This window comes from Etheostoma cragini, chromosome 4 (assembly GCF_013103735.1).
Source record: "Etheostoma cragini isolate CJK2018 chromosome 4, CSU_Ecrag_1.0, whole genome shotgun sequence".
Classification (NCBI taxonomy): domain Eukaryota; kingdom Metazoa; phylum Chordata; class Actinopteri; order Perciformes; family Percidae; genus Etheostoma; species Etheostoma cragini.
Genome location: NC_048410.1, coordinates 10,400,590 through 10,423,328, shown reverse-complemented (window position 1 = coordinate 10,423,328; position 22,739 = coordinate 10,400,590). Strand labels below are relative to the sequence as shown.

General features: G+C 41.6%; 3 protein-coding genes across 6 annotated transcripts in view; 2 read left to right on the top strand and 1 right to left on the bottom strand.

Moving 5' to 3' along the window:
• The window catches only part of ube2j2 (ubiquitin-conjugating enzyme E2, J2 (UBC6 homolog, yeast)), a 9,249-nt gene extending 6,853 nt beyond the window's left edge, over positions 1-2,396 (top strand). The window contains exons 5-6 of the mRNA XM_034869509.1: positions 16-96; positions 196-2,396. Coding sequence (XP_034725400.1) covers positions 16-96; positions 196-486 — 372 coding nt within the window. The 3' untranslated portion in view covers positions 487-2,396. The remainder of the gene's footprint in view (positions 1-15; positions 97-195) is intronic.
• Positions 2,397-2,531: 135 nt separating this feature from the next.
• Positions 2,532-5,654, top strand: LOC117943866 (RING finger protein 208-like). Its single transcript, XM_034870270.1, has 3 exons — positions 2,532-2,760; positions 2,921-3,293; positions 4,945-5,654. Exons 2-3 carry the CDS (start codon positions 2,986-2,988, stop codon positions 5,009-5,011), a joined length of 375 nt encoding a protein of 124 aa, XP_034726161.1. The 5' UTR covers positions 2,532-2,760; positions 2,921-2,985; the 3' UTR covers positions 5,012-5,654.
• Positions 5,655-6,671: 1,017 nt separating this feature from the next.
• si:ch211-160o17.4 (homeodomain-interacting protein kinase 1) lies at positions 6,672-21,478 on the bottom strand. Of its 4 annotated transcripts, none has more exons than XM_034870257.1 (18): positions 21,123-21,478; positions 17,784-18,514; positions 16,970-17,161; positions 16,660-16,841; positions 16,379-16,502; positions 15,944-16,063; positions 15,653-15,739; positions 15,329-15,513; positions 15,071-15,218; positions 14,799-14,985; positions 14,273-14,391; positions 13,010-13,144; positions 11,897-12,057; positions 11,390-11,461; positions 10,562-10,726; positions 10,085-10,299; positions 9,871-9,983; positions 6,672-8,135 (listed from the first exon to the last, which is right to left on the bottom strand). In XM_034870257.1, exons 2-18 carry the CDS (start codon positions 18,510-18,512, stop codon positions 7,677-7,679), a joined length of 3,393 nt encoding a protein of 1,130 aa, XP_034726148.1. In that variant the 5' UTR covers positions 18,513-18,514; positions 21,123-21,478; the 3' UTR covers positions 6,672-7,676. The 4 variants fall into 4 exon arrangements, with proteins under 4 accessions (XP_034726148.1, XP_034726149.1, XP_034726150.1 ...); XM_034870258.1 differs by having other exon boundaries at positions 11,897-12,054; XM_034870259.1 differs by lacking the exon at positions 13,010-13,144.
• Between the last annotated feature and the right edge of the window lie 1,261 nt (positions 21,479-22,739).

Here is a 22,739-nt window from a genome sequence, read left to right as displayed (position 1 = left end):
CCCCCCCCCCCCCAGAAAAGACAGCTGTCAGCGCAAAGCCTGGCCTTCAACCTCAAGGATAAAGTGTTCTGTGAGCTGTTTCCTGATGTAGTCGATGTATGTACAAAAGGCTTCTCTAACTTCTTGTAATTGTCTCCCCTCCTTCTCTCTTTTTGTTGGCCTCATAATTTCCCATGTCTTTCCTTCCCTCCGCAGGAGATGAAGCAGAAACAGAAGGCCCAGGAGGAGTTAAGCGCCCGCACTCAGCCCCTCCCCTTACCCGATGTGGTACCCGACGGTGACCCTCAACACGCCCACTATGGCCTCCCCGCCCTCAATGGAGGCCCCGCCCCCCTCGGGGGTGCAAACCACGTCCCTGGCCTGCAGCAGGCCAATCGCAACCATGGACTTCTAGGTGGGGCTCTTGCCAACCTCTTTGTGATTGTAGGCTTCGCGGCATTTGCCTATACGGTCAAGTACGTGCTGAGGAGCATAGCCCAGGAGTGAAAGGACCCGGTGTTGTAGGGCAACGCTCCCCCCTGCAGGTGAGCCAACTAGTGGACATTCTACAAACACTATGTGGAGGAGGGATGTTCAGTCCTTGGTTAAACCCCTCCACAACCACCACCACCACTACCATGGACTCTCAAAGCCCACCCACCCAGGAAGAATTGAGATGAGGAGGTGGGGGAGTGGACGGGAGCGGCATTAGGGCCAGGGGGTTGGAGGGGCTTATTAAAACGGTTGCGATTCACTCCGTCTTTCAGTGGTTTATGTCAGCTGTAGGAATAAACTTGGCTCATGGGTTGTGGAAGAGTGTATACCTGAAGACATGGTTTGTTGCAGTGCCCTGGAACCAGGTCCCAACAACAGAGAGAGGCTAAATATCATAAAACATTATTGATAAAAGCTTGTTTCATACACAGTTAAGGAGGTAGTTTTCAAAGATTGTGTTTCCCTACCCATTTCCCTTCCTGGTCATTTATTGTGTCGTGGAGAATCCTCAGGGTATGTCTTTTTGATGCTGCTTCTGTTCCAAAATCAAGAGAAAAGGAGTGCCATAAAGACCAGTTGTGTGGTTCTCCTAGTTAATGTGGTCTTCAACCTCATTTGAACCACGGTTTTAGGAATCACAGTCAGTTTTGGGATTGGAGTCAGTTTTCCTCTGTATGCATTTCCATGTAATAGCATTGAGGCATCAGGTTTCTATCACCTGGGTTGCAGCTCAAGAACAATTATCTGCCTACACTACATCACACATATCTGTGTAAAGCAGGACATGTAACAGAAAGTAGTTTTTATTTTATTTTTTACACACACATTTACTGCCCCAAAACCTGTCAAAGGTTGTCATGCCTAAAAGCTTTAAGGTTTTATGTTCCAAGAATATGTCTGCAAGTTAGCACAACACAGATTTATAACCTGAAAACCCGTGAGAGGTCAAAGCTCGATGGCGCTCACTGACAAAGATGGCGTCCAACTGCAAAACTAAAATCTAAACACGGCAAAAAGTACACAGCAGTGTGATAAAAGTAGAACCTTATGCACTTGTCTTAATGTGTATTTCATCTATAGGATCTATTTTTTTTTGCAGTAAACCTTAACATCTGATGAGGCATTGGAGTGCAGAAAGTCATCCTATAAAAGTCAACAATAGTATTGACAAGTGTGTGTGTATCTCTGTATCTCAATCAAAATAAAAAGCATACAACTTGGCACGTCAGTCTGTGAAAGAGCTACTGATGCGTGGTCAGAGTCTGATGCGAGTCCACGCGTGCTCTCCTGTCAACCCATGAGCCAAGCAGTGAGCCCAGTGTCTGCACAGAGGTAAATAGAGACCAGTACCTTCCTTAAATTGGCTTAGCTGACCAGTATAGCAACACTCTATAGGTCCAAGTGACGAAACACATAAAGAGAACCAACGTTTTTTTGTTTCCTTATATTATTTTGTATTTGATCTTTTTTTTTTTCCTTTGGGGTTTTTGTTCTCTTATTTGTAGAACCAGCCTTGGCTTGTCTGTAAACATTCTAAGGAAAACGTCTAGTGTTTGCTAAGCAGGGCAGTGTGGGCAAACACAAGCACAGACATGTCCTGGCTCACGGAGCGGCTGATAATTTACTGTTGTGCATTGCATTTAGTAAAGATGGTTCTACTGTGTATCTGTTTCAACAGAAAAAAATTGTCTGAAAGCAGAAGATTTGCCTTTCTATAGCTCTTTTTATGGCACATCTTTAAAAAAAAAAAAAGAAAGGAAAAAAAAAAAGAAACCGATGATGATGGGAGTGCGTTTGTGTGGTCATACAGCAAATGCCCAAATTTCGATGCTTCAGTTAATCTTGTGTGACATTGTACGTTTTCATAGTAACTGCAAATAAATTACCCTGCTTGGCAGGGCATTTTAGGAAACCTTCCTTTTAATTTGCTTCTGTGACAAATCATACTTTTAAATGTGTCCATAACCATTTAGCGAGTTGTTGTGTAATGTCAAAGTTTTATTTTCTTAAAATAAACACGTCATTTTTATGGCATCAAGATTGCTAACGAAGGCTTATTGCTTATTTAGTAAAACGGGTTATGGAAGTTATGCGCACGTGTTACTTCTGGGACATTCAGATTGGAGTTCCACAGAACTTGTTTACCTGAAAGGTGCTTCTTTGGAAGTGGTGAAATCTGCAGGCAGCGTCATATTCTAATTTACAGGAAGGCTTTAAGAGCTCCCATGCCAAGCAAACGTCAGTCAGCCAAGCAGCAGTCAAGCAGTCGATTCCATCAATCCTGAAGTAAGTTTGTCACAGGGCTGCTACATGTGTTTGTATTGTTGTTGTATTTTATTGTAAACATGTTATCTGGAAATAATTTCTTCATCTGTCTAAAATAGAATATTTGAAGTGAATTTTTCTTGTTTTATTTTTGCTGATTTCTTTTTGTCACGTGCTGCAGGTTGTCTGGCGAAGAGAAGCCCTCTGCATCCGGTCTGCGTTTCCTCCTCTCTTCAATCAGCCACCATGTTCATAAACGAAGAGCTTGAGTGTGTCGTGTGCTGCTACAAGTACTCGCGCAGCGACCGGGTCCCGCGGGTCCTCCACTGCAGCCACACCTTCTGTGCCGTGTGCCTGGAGAAAATGTCCAGACAGGATGGGGGCATCCGCTTTGTCTCCTGCCCTCTGTGCCGCTGGATTACCTGCACCCGAGCCAGCCTGACCCTGCCCGGGGCCCTGTGGGTCAACACGGACATCTGGGATCAGATTACAGAGGAGCAGCAGTGGAGGAAGCAAGATGATGTGGAGGATTTAGACATCAAAAAGACAACACTGTAAGTTATGGAAAATTCCTTCTGGTTCAAGCCTTTCCTGCAACAAGCAAATGTATCTATGTAATGAAAGCTCTTCCTATAGTGGGTTTATTCTGTCTAAAGAAAAAAACATCTGCTGTTCAAAGACGCAGTGAAGTTAGAATTTCATTGCTATTAATCGCGTTAATGTCATATTTAACTTGTATTTTATCGCGGTTAATTGCACATTTTTATCGATTCTAAATGTACCTTGATTTCTTCTTGTTCCCTGATCTTTTTTCTTTATTTCTCATTTTAATACTCTTACCATTATGGAAAAGTGAATTGGCTTGCTTTGTGCAAATGTTTTTTTTCTCTTTTTAATCGAAAACAGCATTGGCATATAGCCTACTGTATAGGGCTGGGCAATATGGCCTAAAACTAAAATCCCCTATTTAAAAAAGAAAAGAAAAAAAGAAAATCTGATTCAATATTGAAATAGTTTTTTTTCTCCCCCTACTTAAAATAGGTAGGCAGATGACAAAGGCATCTGCGGATGTTTTAACATTTTTAACTGTATTTTGCTTTGAGTTATACACACACGCACACACACGGGGCATGTATACCATTATGAATATTTGTGCAAATTTTGTGGATATATAAATTGGTTTGAGGATTTTCCCTACCATTGTTTTTTTTTTTTTTGGGGGGGGGGGACTATATATTCAACAACAACAACAACAACAAAATGGACGGTGAGATAAAGCTGTTTTCACACATACAGTTAATTCAATTATTCCTCGCTAAAAGTTAGTATAGAGAGTACTCCCTAAACTCTTAGTTGTTGTCCATTAACCCATCCTCTTGCAGTCACTCTGTTTTCTGATTTGTACACGTCTGGAGACAGTAACTTTTAAACAAAAATCAACAATTTTTTTTTTTAAATAATTGATTGTTAAAGGTGCTCTAAACGATGTCACGTGTGTTTTAGGTTACATTTGTTGTCACATACAGCAAAAATCTCACTATCCGCAAGCTGCCTGTCCCCTGAACACACAAATGTGGTCTCCGTAGACAGCCCAGGGTCTACAAACGGCAACAAAAATATACCCACCTGCACCACGAAGCATACACAAACATGGTTCCAGAGGAGGGGGGGGCAAGCTAGTCTTGTTTTGTTTGAAAATACTTAGAACGTCAACAAAAAATAACGCCACCCAACATGGCTTAGAGCACCTTTAACTCATCAGAATCCAGCATCGAATCGTTCTAGAGAGAATTGCAATGCATCTAAGAATCGATATTTTCCCCACTTATTATTTTCCTACCTTTTTATGTGAATTCAAGGAATATATTAAGTCTCTTGACACTAAAAAAGAAGGAACCAAACCGTTATACTATATGGTTAACTTTTTAAAGAGTAATGTACTGTATATTATTTCTGTCTTTGTCATTTTATATTGTTTAATCATCCCCACAGCTACATATTGTTTTAGTTAATAAAACCTTATTTTTTTAAAGTCATCGTTACTCTAGATAATTACCTTGAAGACGTGTCTGAAATGTTGTAGATTTGTAAGTGTATCCTCAGTTTTTATTCTAATAGATTATGTCTGTCAGAGAAACTTGCAGCTGCAGTGTCATTTTATGCAAACCTTATATCTAAACAAATCTCTCTCTCATCCCACTTTAGCCCTGATTCAAGACACTCTGGTTTCATGTCTAAACTCCAAAAAATGTTCAGCTGTGGGCTGCTGTGAGAGGGTCCCCCACCTACAGTTTAACAGCAAAAAAAAAGGGCAGCGGCATCTCCCTTTCGCACCAAGTTTAACAAGACGGACCAATGTAGCAGCGCGTCTGCAGCGCAGGACTCCGAGCCGTCGGCAGTACCACAGTTACCTTATTAATGGACAGACATCTCAGACGTCAATGATGAGAGCCTCAAGGTGAACTCTGAAGTGGTTTTAAAAGGACTGCACTGACTGGAAGTTTTTGATCTGTTAATTTAAGTATAGTTATTGTGAAATATCAACAAAACAATATTCAATCAATCCTGATTTGTTTCCCAAAGCTGAATTCTATACCCAGCTAAAGTGTTTAAGTGTGAAGGACTTTCTGATTCAGAGGATATTTATGTTTGTAATTTACTGGTATAAGGGATGCTATGTAAAGTGTGTATGTGTTTATAACAATGAGCCTTTTACGTAACTAATATTGATGTTGTACATTAATGTAGGGCTCTGCCATTTAAAATGGAAAGACCAGTGTTTTTGGTAGAACAATTTTTAAAACTGTGATAAAGAACCTTGACTGTTAATTTTAATAGGATGTTTTTAACAACCTATAGTGTAATGTATACCATTAATATTTTGAATATATGAAGTGATGTGTGACTTTTGGAACCTTACGAGATATATTTTCGTGTCAAACATGACCTTCTGAAAGTCTGTTTTAATGTTCCTGGTTTCGGTGTGTTCTCTAGAAATGCTCTTTGTTTCGTAGGCAGAATAATATGCTACCTGACCAGTTTATGTACCCTGGAAAATGCCTCTTAAGTATGGTTTACGCTCATGCCAGCTAATGAGGGAAATGAAATCATTAATTCAGAGTTTGTTGGAACAGGGGGGTGAGGAATAATGACACAAACCATTATGAATTTGTGGTTATTTTTATTGAAAACAGTGTCAAATTAAACGTGATGTTAAGGGAGATGACGCTGACATTTCTGCTGTTTAACTGGCAGCAGGTGTCCATCTCTCCTAATGAGCTGAAACCTTTTTCCCTGAATTAGTTCTACCAAATAGCCTCTTAACTATACTATGTTAAGATGAAATAGTTAAATATTCAGACATTACAACACAAAACTGATGCAAACACCACGGGGAAGGATTTACTACAAAGCTTTCGTAACCCACCTTGAGTCACCTTCAACTACAAGACTTTGGCGGGCAAAGCCATAAATCAGCTGTATTCAGACACAGGCAATCTAAATGTGAAAAACAATAGGATATTATATTTAGACAAGACTGAAGCCAAAGTGGCCACTTTTGCACATTTTCTGAGGGGAAAATACACCGTTTAGTGGGCAGACCACCTTTGACTGATAAAGTGGCCTCTCCTCAAACATTGTGGAACTGAGCAGAAGGCCTATTGCAGATTGCGTGATCTTATGTCAGTCATTGTATAGCAGTGTGAATAGTTTGTACATCTTACTAGCAAACATTTCTGAAGTGTTAAGGGGAGGAAACCGGACTTAACGGTCCCCCCCCCCCCCAATATAAAACAGTAAAAACTGGCCATGAATCCATTTTAATAAATGAGCGGGTTCCATATAATTGGAAGTCACATATATAGAATATTTTTTCGGCCCATGTGAAACTGTATGTTTATATTTTGAGGAGAGAAAAGTAGGGAAGGTTGTTTTGTTTTTTACAATTTGAAACAAGCTTTTCACATCATTCCTCAGGATGGTGATCCCACTCCTCTTTCTTCATTTCATAAATACATTCAGCACTCAGTTGATGCAGTTTAAAAAAAAAAGAAGTTTCTATTGGATAAGGACATGATTAATCCAGCCTAAACACTGTCACTACATTAACAGACTATCACATGTGCACTTAAATTAACATGTAACCATCACAGTTTTTACTACATTTTCTTAACCGACATGAACCTTCTTCCTTTCTCACACTGACAAAACACAATTTAAAACATGGTAAAAGATATTTGTGAATAAAAAGACACATTATTGTGTTAGCTAAAACACAGGGCATCATTGGATTAGTGTGAAAACTTCATAACAAGGATCATGAGTAATGACTTAACTTTTTCGGTAGCTCAACTGGTAGAACATTGTATCGAAGCTGAGTCTTTACCGCAGCGGTCCAGGTTCAATTCCAGCCCATCCTCCCCCTCTTTCTCTCCCCAGCCTTTCCGGTCTCTCTCCAAGCTATCATTATCCAACAAAGCAGAAATGCCCCCAAAAACCCCCAAAACTTCTGTAAGCTAGCCCTTCACTAGCCTTGTGAGTCAGGCGTCTCAAAAGCTCGCCTAAAGTGTCGTTGCAACTTGTGACAGGAGGATAATCTCTCTTCACACAAAACCTCAAGATAAAACAGGAGTAATAAACATTAACCACAATGTCTAAATTATACATCTAGACAGGAGGAGGATAAAATACGGGCTATAAACAATATTGTTAAGGGGAAGAAAAAAAACGATCAAAGAACATTTTTAAAAACACAAAAATGACCCTAAAGAGTATTAAATGAGTTTGGGTGATATGTCGCTTTGGAGTCAAAAGCAGCAAACAAATAAGGGACCAACAGTTATTCTACTAGAAATACAATTTAAATCTTCCTTTGTGATAGTATGTGGGAAGTAGATTTTTTTTGTTTTCTTAGTTCAAAGTGTGTGTGAGACTCCCTATAGGTATGGGTACTGCGTGAGGCGCCTGGGGCTTAGCTGGTAGGCGCTGTAAGCCTCGGCCCGGGGCGTCACGCTAACGTAGGGAGAACCAGTGGCAAACTGATGCTGGTAGGCCGCGGGGAGGCCATGCAGCAGACTACTGACAGACTCCTTACGACTGGCCGAGTCTCTTCTGGAGGCCGACGATGAGGTGTACGTTGCTGCATAGGCGGAGGGGGAGTGTCCGTGAGTGGCGAGACCACGGCCTAGCAGCTGCTCCATGGCCTGAGAAGCTGAGGAGAGGGCGGTGGAGGCCGGGTAGGTGTACAGGCTGGGGCCAGAGGCCGAAACGGAGGCCAGGGAGGACACCTCAGGGAAGTTGTAGTGAGAGGAGACGGCCGGAGGGAATGTCGACTGGCGACGCAAAGACGAGTCACTGTGGGAACGCTCCTGAGATGAAGAAACCACAGGCTGAACCTAAAAAGGAAACAACACTCAGTATACATGCCACTGCATCTGCAACAAGAAGGCAGAACATCACTTGTACAGCACCTTGGTCAGTTCCTTTCGTTTAGATTAGACTTGCACTTGGTATCATTGTTGTCATAGCATGTGTGTTCTGGCTTTATGTGGGTTTATGCAAAGTTTGACTGCACAGCATGAATTTGTAGCGACCATCCCACTGGTGGGTTAGTGACATTTAAAAAGATGAAGCAGCTAATGCTTGTACACATTAAAACACCTTTCCAGCCAATTCATGCCTTATCGTGACCTCTTGTCACACTGCATACGTTAAAGAGCTGTAAGCGGGTAAATATAAACAAATTGAAAAACAAGTATCCTTCTCCGATTGCCGCTGTCCTAAAGTTCATTTCACATAAAAAGCTAAGAAAATGTCAGAAAAAATATGATGCAGAAATGCTTATTTTCTCTCTCTTTTCCTATTTTGCTTATCATCTGGCAACCCCCTAGATTTATCTCTCCTAGTGGAGATATATTATACCTCTCATCTGCCGTTACATTTTGTGTCCAGCAGAGAGCACTTTGGACTCACGGAACACTTTGTAACTCTTTAAGAACCAGATCATCAGAAGCTGATTGCACCAGTTTGAGTTCACCTTCATGATGTTGCTTCTTTCGTTATCACTGACAACATGCATCTCACATTGCTCATTGCATTCATACACACCTGTCCACCACTGATCCTGACTTCCACATCCCATTTTTCTTTAGGTGTGCGGTTTCATTAAATGAATGTCAATTTGTCAATGTTAACTTTGCTTTGCATCTACCTCCTTTGTTGTGGCTTGTAGCTGCTGATAAGTATATCATATGACTTTGAAATTCTTTGGGAGATGTTTTGACTCTCCATTGACTCGTGTGAAAGGGCTTCCTTGTCAAATCCGTTTGATAGCAAACAACAGAATAATGCCTTGAAGCTGCTGTGTGGAGATATTTACTACTAACAGGGTAAATAACCCATGATGGAAGTTTTTAAAAGCTGCAGATCCTAAAAACTGAGCTTTTATAAAGACAAAAGTTGATATCGACGTGAGGAATCAGCAGGAATCAATGGGAAAATTGTCTTCAGTTTTCTGGTAGAAGTCTCTGAGATGGTCAAAGAACTCCACAGTGGCAAAGCCCCAGGGATTGATGAGATCCGTCCAGAAATGCTGAAGGCTGTGTGTGTGAAGGGGCTGTCTTGGTTAACATGCCTCTTCCACATTGCGTGGAGGTTCGGGACCTTAGGGAGCCTATGGAGTGGCAGACCAGGGTGGTGGTTCCCCTGTTCAAAAATGGGGACTAGAGGGTGTGTGCCAATTACAGGGGTATCACACTTCTCAGCCTCCCTGGTAAAGTCTACTCCAAGGTGCTGGAAAGGAAGGTTCGGCCGATATTTAAACCTCGGGTTGAAGAGGAACAATGCGGATTCTGGTTGTGGAACAACGGATCAGAATGTCATTCTTGCAACGATCCTGGTGGAGCCTGAGAGTATGCCCTACTGGTCTATATGTGTTTTGTGGATCTGGAGAAGGCGTATGACCGGGTCCCCCGGAAGTAATTAAGATACTGAAGAGTGCACATCCTTTCCCATCAAGTGTTTACTGTCTTTTTGTCTCCTGTGATCGTCAAATAAATGCAATGATTCCTCAACCTGTCACTACAGTACAACGGCAACATCTAAGCGTGTGTAACACAAAAGAAGCCTCACCTGGCTGAGGTTTAAGGGGTGTGACTGGCTTGGCACCAGCCCATGACGCTCCATGCTCACCCCTGAGCTGCAGGGCTGTCGGTTGGATGATCTCTTAGGCTTCATGTAGTTCACTGTGAATTAAAAAAGAAGTATTAAATTAAACTGGGTTCACACCGAACATGAAAATTATATGTGTTGACACACAGACGGCAGGTATATGAGTGACTCTCACCGGTCTCCAGGCGGCCACGTGAAACGGCTCCTCTCTCAGAGCCCTGGGGTTTAACTGACGGTGCCACCACTGCCAGAGACTTGGCTTGGCGTGATGACATGGTGCTAGCTGGGTTAAGTGTGCGGGGTAGAGGAGTCAGGGGACTGGCTGTAGAAGAGTCAGAGTCGTGCACCGTCACACAGCTGATGACGTTAGTGCGCTGGCTCAGACCAACGCTACGTAATGAGAGAAAGCGTGTTATTTCACAAAAAAATGAGAAACGGTATATCAAAATAATTTAGTCTAAATGAGAACTATTCTGATCTTATTTAGTCAACAACGTTTTTCCATTAATCTCCTAGTAAAATTGCCATGGAAGTATATATGTTTTTGAACTACAAATATTGGACTTGCACAGTTGAATCAGAGATGGAAGTATTACACTAATGGTTAAATCACGGATCTGTTAAATGGTGCAGGGGTGTATCTTGTCCTCACCTGGAGGGATGGAATTTGCGCTCATCCTCTGTGTCTGTGTCACTATGAATAGTGATGATGCTGACTGCTGGACTGGGTGTGTCGGAGATGACGATTGGCTGGGACAACGTGGCGCTGGGTGGGGTCACGCCGCTGCTGCAGATTAGTGATGCAGTGGAGATACCCCTAGGCAGAAAAAACAATAGCAAAATGTTGAGATTTCCCACCCGAAGCAAATGTGATTTCAGCTGTAATAACAGACAGAAACCAGAACATAAAAGGATTGTGCAAAAGTCTTGCTCCATTCTCGACAAATTAACTTACCATCTACCATCAGAAATCGCATTGCCTGGACAAAGTTCTGATTAGTTTTAACAATTCATGGTGCGACATCAGTTCTATTTAGGCATCCGTCATGTTGGTGTGACAGCTTAAACTAGAGTCGTCCGGTAACAGTATGGGCATCTCCTCCAATACTGCCTAAAATGCTGGTATCGGCACCACATAATAAAGCCCTTAGCGCTACGTTAAAGTAGTTTATTTATGTTCTTTTTCCTGTTATAACTTAGTGTCAAACTGGATAATAGAAGAAAGTTCTGTGTTGTTCATTCTTTGAGTTTGTTTCACAAAGAGTTTAACCTGAGCAATACCTACAACGAAGAAAGAAATCATATTCCATCCCTCCAGGGATAGTAGTTTACAGCTGTTAAAACATAATAAAATATATGATACACTGGTATCGGATCAGTACTTGGTATTGACCGATACACAAGTTCAGGTATCAGAAATGGGAAGCAAAAAAAAAGTATCGGACCATCTGCAGCTCAAACCCTGCTGGACTCTACCAACCTGTTCCGGTTCTCTCCACGTCTAGCTTTCACCTTCTTCCTCTCCTGCTGGGTCCTGGCTTGAGTGGTGCTCCTATAAGGGCCAGAGATCAAACTAGTCAGAGGTGGACACCACTGGCAAATCAAAACACGAAACTTAACCACAGAGTAAGCTTACTTTTCTGGCCAGAAAATGATCACAAAAAACTTGGAGGTCAACACTCACATTCCTGTTAGTCAAGAATACATTTGCAGTACATTATGTACTTATCCCTTATAAGTCAATATAAGATTGAGATGATCATTTCATATGAGCCAAAACGATGACTGGTATTAAGTGCTGTAAAATCACTTTTAACCAAGATACTTCACAAAAATCCATCTTTTAAAATACACATCTGCATTTAATGTATGTGACAATGTAATGTCAATGACAGAAATCTCTCAAACCTAAAATTTTAGGATGCTAGTTCACATTTGTGAAACTATTATCAAATTGCTTGGATTTAACGGTTGTTGGTTGACCCACCTCCAGCTGTGTCCCTGCTGCGTGGAAGCATTGGCGTGAAGCGTTTCCAGGGGCGAATCAGTAACAGTTGACTGGTGGGCAGAGCTGTGGATTGCCACACCTGGGACCTGCTGCCATGACGATGGTATAAGGATCTGTTGGGTGCCAGTGGGCCAGGCCTGCTGAGAGAAACAACAGACTCACACTTCAGTACATGTAACATCAAGAATCAGATATTAAACAAATCAACACAATTTATATGATTTCTGGAATGGGCCAGACAAACTGAGCCATGCTTAGAAATAAATCCAAGGACCAAAGACAAAGAGACAAACCAATTGGCCAATCTCTTCTACAGGCAAAAGCACAAAAAAGATAAGCGTTCCCAAGCCATTCCCTTATTATAGCATTGCCCTGCAACAAATGCACAAGATGATATCATGCAAAGCACGAACAATGAAGCACTTCACAGGACCATGGTGCCTGTTAAAGAGGAAATACTGAAGAAAGATTAGTTTAGTTTACTGATGCCAAACAATCTGCTGATAAGCTGTCTTGGGAAAAGGCATGCCACATTTTCTGGGGCTGAAACAAAAGATGTGTGTCAGAGTCAGGCTGTAGGGATTTTAGTGGACTTTGTAGCTGCAACCTCCTTTGCTGAAACCAAGGAAGGACAGGACAAGAGAAGCTACAAGCAAAGCGCAGACAAACCCAGCAACACATGCGCTCCATGCCCTCAGCACACCTATGGGAAGAATGTGGGGGAGGGAAGGAAAGAGGGTGTGAATGGTGTAGGGAGGGGGTGTCCTTTGGAGTGGAAAGAGATTGTTGAGTTTGTCAATTCTGATTTAATGTTAAAGGGGAATAAAAAACGAAAGAGAAAGAAATCCATATCAAGATGGAAAAATGGTGATTCCAGTCCAAAAAATACATGATTATGACAAGACTGAATGTGACAAGGCCAAATAAAGAAATGTGATGGATGATACAAAGACCAGCCCCATACAGGTAGAGGGAAAATTGCAAACACATGAAATGAAAAAGGGGTGTGGCGCGGGAGAGAGATGGCATTGTTAGTGGTAGAAGTAGTGGGAATGGGATTTGATTTCTTCAGGGATGTCCTTGTAGCTTTACCAGCACTGTGGCTGTGTGCTCCAGGAGGGTGGGCCGGCCCACCCCAGCGCCCAGCCCCAGGGGCAGAGAATACTGGGGGGCTATGCCTGCTGAAGGAGGGTGTAGGGTGGCCACCATCAGGGGTGTGCAGGAACCCTGGAGGAGGGAGGGAGGGAGGATAGGGGAGGGCAGTGTTATAAAGTAATGTCCTTCAAAAGGCTGTATCTGAAGAGATGAACACTGGTACCATTGGCCATCTGGACACCTGACCTTTGCAATGTGCAGCAATTATTCCTACTTTTAGCAAACAGCAATTTAGTCACTTCATGAGCCACATTGGTCTCCCGCATTAAACATCTGGCAGTCATCCCAGATAGGAGACTGGGAATACGTAAGGTACGGCTTTGAGTGGCAGCCCAATCAGTCCTGGAAAAAAATCTTAGGGCGACACTCAGTAGAAACACAAACATCAACAACATGGACTACGCTGCTGAAGTCAAACCTTTTGTCATTTTAAAAGCAGTGGCCTAAAACATTTAACAAACCTATCCACTGAGCGAAAAGCTTTTTATTGGATAAAATGTCTTGACGTGCTACCCACAAAACTTCTGCTTGCTCTGCTGGCAGCAAAAATAAGAAGGGGAAATGAAAGAAAAATACTTGGATGCACTCAATGAATAAGCAAAACTGGGCACCATTGCTCTAGAGCTTGGCGCTAATGAGTCATGAGATCATTCAGGGATGTGGCCAGATTTATGTAACCCAGAGTTTAGGTTTCGAAATGCAATATTATAAAAACATGTGCTCATGTGCACTGTATCCATGAAATCCATATGGAACTGCTAAAATTAAAGTTTAAACCTCAGTATTCACAAAAGGTACATCCCTTTCTCTGATTCAACCTCCCGAAAGTATAATGCTGCAAATCCACAAACCCCTTTCCCACGTTCAAATTAACCTCAGATACCCCTTTTCCTCCAGGAGATGTATATATGACGCAGGTCTATTTGGTGCCTGTTTCACATCCCCCTTCAGTTGGAACAGCTTCGGTCTAAAGATCTATACACTACTTTGAATGAGAGCGGAATAACACTGAAAAATGTGTTAAGTATTCTTCTCTCTTTCATACATGCTTTCTTTGTCAAAAGCAGCATTTTTCTTCTCTGAAGACCACAGTAAAAATCAAACCAAGAATTTCTGTAAATAAAATAATATTCAGAAGGTTAGCACCTCACAGACATCTTGAACTTTGACGAAACACCCACATACCTAAAAAACTCTTACCTGTGTGAGCATACTTGGCTGGATCTGCAATGACTGAGCAGACTGGTTCTGAGGTACCATGGGTACAGAGTTCTCCATCCTCACAGGGAAACTGGAACTCTTATTGGATGACTGTAGCCCTGGAAAACAATTAAACACAAGCATATCAATGTGTAACACCAAAATACTGATGAAAAGTATCTCACAGCTTAAAGATCTGATTTTTTTTATCCCTGTTCCAGAAAATGAAGGTGGAATGTTGAGGCATTATTTTCAAGTTTTGGATCGGTGTCTGTAGAGACACACTTTTAACTAAAGTGATATGGAAAACATAAATATTCAACATGGTAGAGACATTTCACACTAGCGCAACCCCACGTGTTGTTTTTTCCTTTTATGAATTCATGAATTTATTATTAATTATTTATAAGGGACAAAAAATAACAGAATAACACTGACAATAGTGTCTGACTGTACACATGTAAATAGCCAAAGCTAACTTCCAACACCAGTCTTCTTTCAGTCTGATTGAAACCTTTTCCTTTACCTTGAATAGTAGAGGGTGGGCAGACAATGAGAGTTTGCTGGAAGGGTTCTGTCTGGCTACACAGCCCAGCAGGACGCGTTGGAATGGGGACACTCTGTTGAGCAAGACCGGGAATGTTAATGGTCGCCTGCTGGTACAGAGCTGGCTGGTAGTTCAGCAAAGGCATCGTTCCCCCCGCAGAAGGCACCTGTTAAGACAAATTACCAGATTAATACTAGAGGAGTGGCAGATCTTTAAACGAGTAAGAATTTGTGGTGAAATATGGGTCATACCTGGTTATGCTGGTTGAGTTGGCTACTAAAGGTAACAGTGAGGTTGCCCGCTGCAGCGCTGGGAACCGCATTGGTGGAGTACAGGGATTTGTTATCATAAGAGCTCCGGCGCTTACAGATCTCCATGTTCTGGAAGCAGGACTTCACACTGGGGAGGAGTTCATCAGTGTTTTAGTGATTAGATTTACATAGAGACTCAACCAGGCCCACATTTACATGCAGCACTGGCTAAAAGACCACTTCACTGCACACACTTACTGTGAGCTGTGGGGATAATCCATGAGGTGGCTCATTGTGACAAAGGGGTGACCTAGAGTTTTAGTAGGCGTGATCCTTTTGTCGGCATCCAGACGGAGCATCCGCTTCAAGAGGTCTATAAACTCTCGTCTATCAGCTTTCTCAGCCAGCATGTCCGTACCCTCCAAATGAGAGGAAAGGTTGACCTGGAATACAAAATAAGACCCAAATGAGTCCAACAAACAATATGAGGTACAGGTGATTTCATTTATTGGGTTTGTGTGTACAAACCATGCTTGTGAAGCACAAAAATCTAATTAGATGTTCAGAAGGAAAGCCATCTACCTGCATCATGTCATCCAGACAGTTGAAGATATACTTTCTGGCCTCCTTGGACTTGATGCCCATCTCCATTTCATGCTCTGCTGGGGTCTGGAAGATGGAAACCATTTCTGTTTTTTATTAAACTATCACTATAAACATTTAGTGATCCTGAGGCCTTTAATATAAAAAAATTATCAAATCAGAAGGACCATCTAGACTTCTTTATATATTTAATGCCATTTTCTGATATTCTTTATAATAATCATTTAAATAAGCAGATACTGAGTAGGATTCGTATGAGGTTGTATTAACCTTTAGCCTCCAGAGTGGGTAGCTAGAGTCGGGTCCTCGATTGAAGAAGCGACTGGTTTTAGTACCGGCGCTCAGCAAGTACTCGGCAGGCAGGCCTTGAGTCTGAGAAATGTAACGGATCTGGAAACAGAAAACAAAATTCAAGCTTAGGAATCAAAGTGAGACCAAACAGTAAGGGCCATGAATAAAATTGGATAGCCTGCAATACCCATATAGTTTGTAGTTAAGCTTGTTTTTCTGCAGCATTGTGGCATCTCTTGGCTTAATGCAGCACTAGCACCTCTTAATACAAGTTCTACAGAGCACCTACAGTACATTCATGACCTGCTTTCAAATAACAACATGTGGCCTCTATTTCAATCTGATAGGTTAGTCTTTCCCATGCATTTGAACATTTTTCTATAAGACCTGGGAAACACTTAAGGCAGTACTGACCTGGTCGTACTCAGAGGCTCCAGGGTAAAGAGGCCAACCCAGAAACAACTCTGCAATCACACAACCTAAAGACCACATGTCAATGGCCTCACAGAATGGCAACCCCAAAATGATCTCTGGAGCCCTAGACAGCAAAGAGAAGGTTAAAAGACTATTGCCAGAACTGAGTTACAAAGTTGAGTCATAGTAACATAGCACATTTGTCACCACTCATCCTCATAAGACTACAAGGAAAGATGCATATAAATCAACAAAATGCAGCTGGGTTTCTTGCCACTAACCTGTAGTAGCGAGACTGTAAGTAGGTTGAGCAGACTGCTTTGGACACATGACTTGCTGAGCCAAAGTCAATGACCTTCACCTTGTAGGGCTGTCTAAGAGGGTCGACCAGCATGATGTTCTCTGGCTTCAGGTCTGCATGAATCAGACCAAGGCTTTTCAGTTTCATCAGCGCTGTAGCCACCTAAAGACAAAAACACAAAAATATTAATCAGGCTGCAATACTAAGAAGGAAAGGTTTATAGTAGCAATGAGAAACTAAAAGTAATAATACGATAGATTAATAAAGGTCTTATGAAAACATTTGCCAACCTGCTGTAGGATGGGTCTGATGTGCCGTAGGGGGAGTGGGCTGAACTTGCTGTGCTTAAGAAAGTCATAGAGGTTCTGCTCCAGCATCTCAAACACCAGGCAGGTGTGACCCTTGTGTTGGAAGCATTCGTATGAACGCACAAAGTTGTACTCATCCGCGTTCTCTGCACTCAGCCGGTTCAGGATACCCACCTATTAAAAGAGAAACAAATAACCCCATACCACTTGCCAGTTAAAGCTGATTCACTTATGTTGCCTAACAAGAAAACGCTAAGTACAAGGAAGTGCACAATAATGCTATAGTAGGTAGGCCAGTTACACTGGTTGCAGGTTTCATTTAACTAGTTAGTTTCAAAATTATTGATAATGCTGCATGTCAGAAGTATAACAGTCAGGGAGTCCCTTTACATTAGTTGCATTTCAATTTAAAGGCCCCTAAACAGCAACCTGACATCATCATCAGGTAAAGTGGAACCCATGTGAACGCAATACTATGATCCTGGTTTTATAGTGTAAATGACCATTTCTAACACAAAAGAAGCCTCTGACACAGGGGAACGCAGTGTTAATAAATTAGCTTTGATCTTAAGCTGCCATAAGTGCTCGTAATGTTGCATAACTTCGGAAGCATCAACTATGTTCAACATTCCTCGAGCTAGATCGGCAGGGCCAATAACTCTCACATACAGTCACACACATTGCTAGCATTGTAGTATTAATGCTGCAGGACAAGAAGCTGACAACATTGTAGGGTTATCAAAGCAGGATACACAAATCTTGAATCAACAAAAAGTAATGGTAAATGTTTGATTACCTCGATTTGGCCCTGACGAGCATAAGAAGGATGGTTTTTTAGGATCTTGATGGCCACAATCTCATTGGTGCCCCTCTTCCAGCACTTGGCCACCTGCCCAAACGTGCCTCTTCCTAAAAACTCCAGCACTTCATAGCTGCAGGACACGGAGCAGAGGATCTCGTGCTGCACTAACTGATAATCCCCTTCACCATTGGAGCTGCTGCTCTTGGTGGTTTGAGCTGAGTGGGGTATGGACTGGCCTGTGCCGCCTCCACCACCACCCGTACGTGTGGAGTAAGTTGCTGCAGGGGCTGAGAGCTCCTCCAATATTTGGACACTGCCACATCCACTCCCACTGCTTTCATTGGTCTCCTCAATCTTTCTCTTCTGCCCGTGCCTGTGCCCCCTTGTTTCAGAGGACGTCTCATTATGAGCAAAAGATGAAGACATTGCCTGCTCTGCCACACGCCGGCTGGATCCACGGGGGAGGCTGCCAGTGCTATCAGCTGCCCGCACCACCACTTGACCTCTGGAGCCAGGTGCTACAGGGGGGAAGACCAGGGAAGGTGCAAAGGGTGCCACAGCCATGGCGGGGGTAAAGGTGTATGCCGACTGGCCTGCTATGGAACTGTAAGCTTCAGTGGTGGACACGTCCCAAACATTGCTCTCCACCTTCAGCTTTTTAACGCGGCAAAAGGCACTGGAGGAGATGGAGGGAGGAGAGAAGACCTGCAGCTGAGAGCTCATTGCTGAAAAGAGATTGATGAGAATGAGATAGGGAAACAAAAAAAACCAAATCACCTTAACTACCTAATTTTATAAACAAACGTTACAATGTAGTTTTGCATTGCCAGACCTATTTCCACAGCGCTGTGGAGCATAAGTATATTCTGGAATTGGAGGGCGAAAAAAACTTTGGGTTGTTTTCATTTCTTTAACCAATCACAATTGTCTTGGATGGCTCTAAGCTCCGGACGCAGTGACTGTGCCTTCTGCAAAATAGTCTCAAAAGGAACTTATTTGGTGGAACATTCCACAAAAAAGCCAAATAAAATATTAAAGTTGACTGTTCACACTATACAGTAACGTGAACTTATTAATTACCAATGTATCGCCATAGCAAGCCCCAACAATCGGTCCCAGAACATCCCAGCCAGATAGTAAATGCCGTAAACATGTTATTTGTAAGTCTTTAAAAACATTCACCGAAAGAACCAAGCAGGCCTGCCTTATTGCAAGATACAAGTTTTCTACAAAACTTGCCATTTTCAGCGAGTAGCTTGCTAGCTTAAAGTTTGTCGTTTCCCGTAGCGAAAGGATTTTGAGAACGGCAATATCCTAAGCGGAAGCAGAGGGGCACAGCCTGACATGGCTTTATCCTGGTAATGTACTTCTGTTGATCCAGACTACAATCTGTGTAGATATACTGCACTGCTACCAGTGCTATATTTATTTGGTACAGTTAGCTCAGATTAGCCTGTATCAATGACGATTCATTTAGGGATTGCTCCGTTTCCACTGGATGTCCCTCTTTTTTAGCCTGATGTCCCTCACCTTCCGCTTTGTTTGCATTGGCATTCTAAAATCTGGTCAATTTGGAAGATGTTCACCTGCTCCTTAGATCTCTGCAGGATAATTTGAGACAGCTAGCTAGACTATGAGTCAAGGTGGAGGCTGGGGGTGTGGCCTTGACCAACTGCCTGTTTGCTTGTTTGAAAGCCATGATGTCTCTCTCTCATGAGTAGTCCAAATTCTCTAAACGGTTCTCTGGGCAAAGCAGAGGAAGGGAACGTAACCTCCCCCCTTATGATGTCATAAAGGGCGAGATTCTAGATCAGCCTTATCAGCTTTAATTTCTCAAAAGGCAGATACCAAGGGCTTGGTTTACACCTATCACCATCTCTAGCAACTGGGGGACCGTAGGCAGTTTGAGGGAACTCATATTAATGTTAAAGAAAACTCAAAGTGAAAATTTAATTTAAAACAAACCAGACCACGTTTTTCTGGAAGGTCTGGCAATGCAAGACTAAATTCAAATTAACACAGTATAACAGTCCACCCCATTTATTTAGTTAGTTAAGCGTTTAGTTTCTGCTCAGTTGAGAGGTTGTACTACTTTTCCTTGTCATATTTGATAGCAAAATGAATATCTCCGGGTAGTTGACTGTTGGTTGGACAAAACAAGTCTGTTGAAAATGTCGCTTTGGTTCCGAGAAATTGTTACGGGCACAATTTTTGGACATTTCAAAAACCTTAAACTGAACATTAATAACCTTCATGACGGTAGGGGAAATTGGAGGGTTGTTGTATTAGATTGCAATAAATGTAGTTAGCTGCCCCTAATAAACTGGCAACGGAGTGTAAAATCCAGTCATCAACAAAAACCACAAACATGGAAACGCTCCACAAACCATCAAATCTGAGAAAAAGATATACCTTTAAAGTATATTGTCACAAACACAATTTTTATTCTGTCAAACTTAACATTTTAAACACCAATATTCAACATTAGAACACTTCAATGTATAGAACTCTGTCTTGTTTGTGTTGTGTTTTACATATGTTATTATATGGACCTGTATATCTGAAATAAAGTTGAATTGAATTTTAAGGTATTATCCGAAGGGCGCAGACTGTAAATTGTTATAAGAAAATATAATAAGACACATTGAGAGCTGTTTTTAGGATTGGTTGACATAGTTAGAAAAGGTCGCTGCATACAAAACAGTGCTATATATGATGGACCGAAAAGATAGTTTCTAAAGAGTAGCATGTATGGTCTATTATATTATTAGCTATATTGTTTCTATATTGCTTCTCATTTTAAGAAAGCCCTATTTGGCTAAAAAAATAAGCGTGTAAGCCATTACTTAACTCTGTAATAAAACATAAATTAAACCCCTGCTGGGATAGCGCAGGCAATGTTACTATGTAATAATAACCTGGGATCTGAATACAAGGTGGACCCGTTTCTGATGGGTCCGATTCCCGGTAGAGCTAGCTAAGCTTTCTGTTAGGAGGAAAGAAAGACAAATTAGGTTTTGACGCAACCGAAAACGCAAATGTGCTGTAAAAGACACATCCTGCCGGGCTGACTGAACTGTGATGGAGCGGAGTGGAAGTTAAGCCACTGATTTCCAACAAAACCACATCACTGAAAGAAATAGACACAGAAACAGAGAACCACTACCACCTCTGACATAGACCGACTTTTGGATCAAATCAACACCACTTAACTTGATCGTGCCAACACGCTTACTTCGAGAATATAGGCTTAGATCACAAAATAAAAGTTACGTTCTAACGACATACACTGCATGAAAAGAAACATTTAATAAATAAGTAGTTGTTGTATACCGGATTGGATGTAGTTGACGTTACAGCGAGGAAAAACGGCTCCGTCCTGGGTTTAAATCCCACTGCAGTCTGCTGGACCAGTGTTATCCGATTAGCTTCCGCCAGCTAACGTCAGAAGCTAGCTAGGCCTGCATTGTTTCTTCAGTCGATGCAGAGCTGGGCCGCACGAGAAGGCGTTACAGTGTCGAGTTTACAGAAGAAAAATACGTGAGTTTCATTGTATTAGGAAGTTAAAACATCTAGTTCTAAAAAAATATGTACAGTTGTTGATTAAAACATAATATATTCTACTCTAAATCCTCCTCTCTTTAAGCAGCAAATCCACTTTTTACCGGAACAACCACGTCCTTATATCAGCTACGACTGTGACGGCATTTCCGGTTACTACCGTAATTACCATGGATGTTTGGATTTTGTGTACGATGCACCCAATTTAAGCTTAATTTCTTACAAGATAAACAATTAAGGCCGACTAAGTGGACATGGAATGTAATTCGGATCTGTTTGAAAAGGACGCCATTGTCGAAGGATTTGGTAGAATGACATTTTGGATCGTTTTTACACATCCGGGAAAACGGAAAACAACATGTTTACGGTAAAACGAAATTGACGTGACGTAATATAATATATTCCAGTAATTTTCCGGTAGGACTAAAAAATTTCCACCAATCCTCTGACAAACCTGAAAACTAACTAGTTACAAACTTAACCACATACAAACACGAAACATTAAGACTGTTTCCACCAACTGTCTACGGGTTCTTATGGTTCAGAATTCTGTAAGCCTCTTTGCAGATTTTTTTTCACTCAGGCTTTAATCCTCCAAATATGGCAAGGCTGCAGCCATACCCGTCTCAAATATGGTGGTATGTACATGGTATGTAAGCAAAATCCAAGATGTGAGAAATGTTGAAGAGATCAGATTTTTTTAGAGTGTGAAGATAAATGTTTAAACTCAGCACAGATGTAGGTTGTGAAGTCAGGAAAAACAAGTGAAGAATTAGAGAAAATTAACTACTCAAGAAACTTGCCTTTAGTGTTTAATTTTGTTAAAATCAACAGAGATAGAGGAAAAAGCAGTTGTGAAGGTTCATATTTAACCTTGCAAAAGGTTTTGATTGTAAATACTGGATGCACTTGCTTAGAGGGAAAGGTTATTTGCTGTGGAGATGTTAATGCAATAACAGGTTAAAACACAGCGTGCATGAGGGTGATGAGAATGGAAAGGGGAATGAAGAACTGGGGGAATGAAGGGTAATGAAGAACTGGTGCAGATGTAAAAAAAATAGTATGACTAAATCATAGAAGTGGCACACAAAATAATAGTAGGAATTGTACAGAACCAGCAATTAATCTTACTGTAGTGTCAGAGAGACAGAAATGGAAATTCTAAATTGACTAACACAAACATTTGTTAAAGTTCAAAGCTCAGGTTGCATAAGTGAGTAGGGATGAAAACAGAGAGATGCTACGATAACAAAGAATGAGCAAGAAATATTGGAAAATTAAAAGAGAAGAGAACAAAGAGAGAACGGAATCATGCTCAACAAGGATGTCCCCACCAAGCAAAGTGATAATAATCATCTTATTGAAAAGATATCTTATTTGAAATATATA

Coding starts and splice junctions, on each gene's coding strand:
- LOC117943866 (XM_034870270.1), top strand. CDS start 2,986: ATGTTCATAAACGAAGAGCTTGAGTGTGTCGTGTGCTGCTACAAGTAC. Junction 3,294..4,944: donor GACATCAAAAAGACAACACT/GTAAGTTATGGA, acceptor ATCCCACTTTAG/CCCTGATTCAAGACACTCTG.
- si:ch211-160o17.4 (XM_034870257.1), bottom strand. CDS start 18,512: ATGAGCTCTCAGCTGCAGGTCTTCTCTCCTCCCTCCATCTCCTCCAGT. Junction 15,740..15,943: donor ACCCACTCTGGAGGCTAAAG/GTTAATACAACC, acceptor TCCATCTTCCAG/ACCCCAGCAGAGCATGAAAT. Junction 10,727..11,389: donor CGTGGAGAGAACCGGAACAG/GTTGGTAGAGTC, acceptor TTTTCTGCCTAG/GGGTATCTCCACTGCATCAC.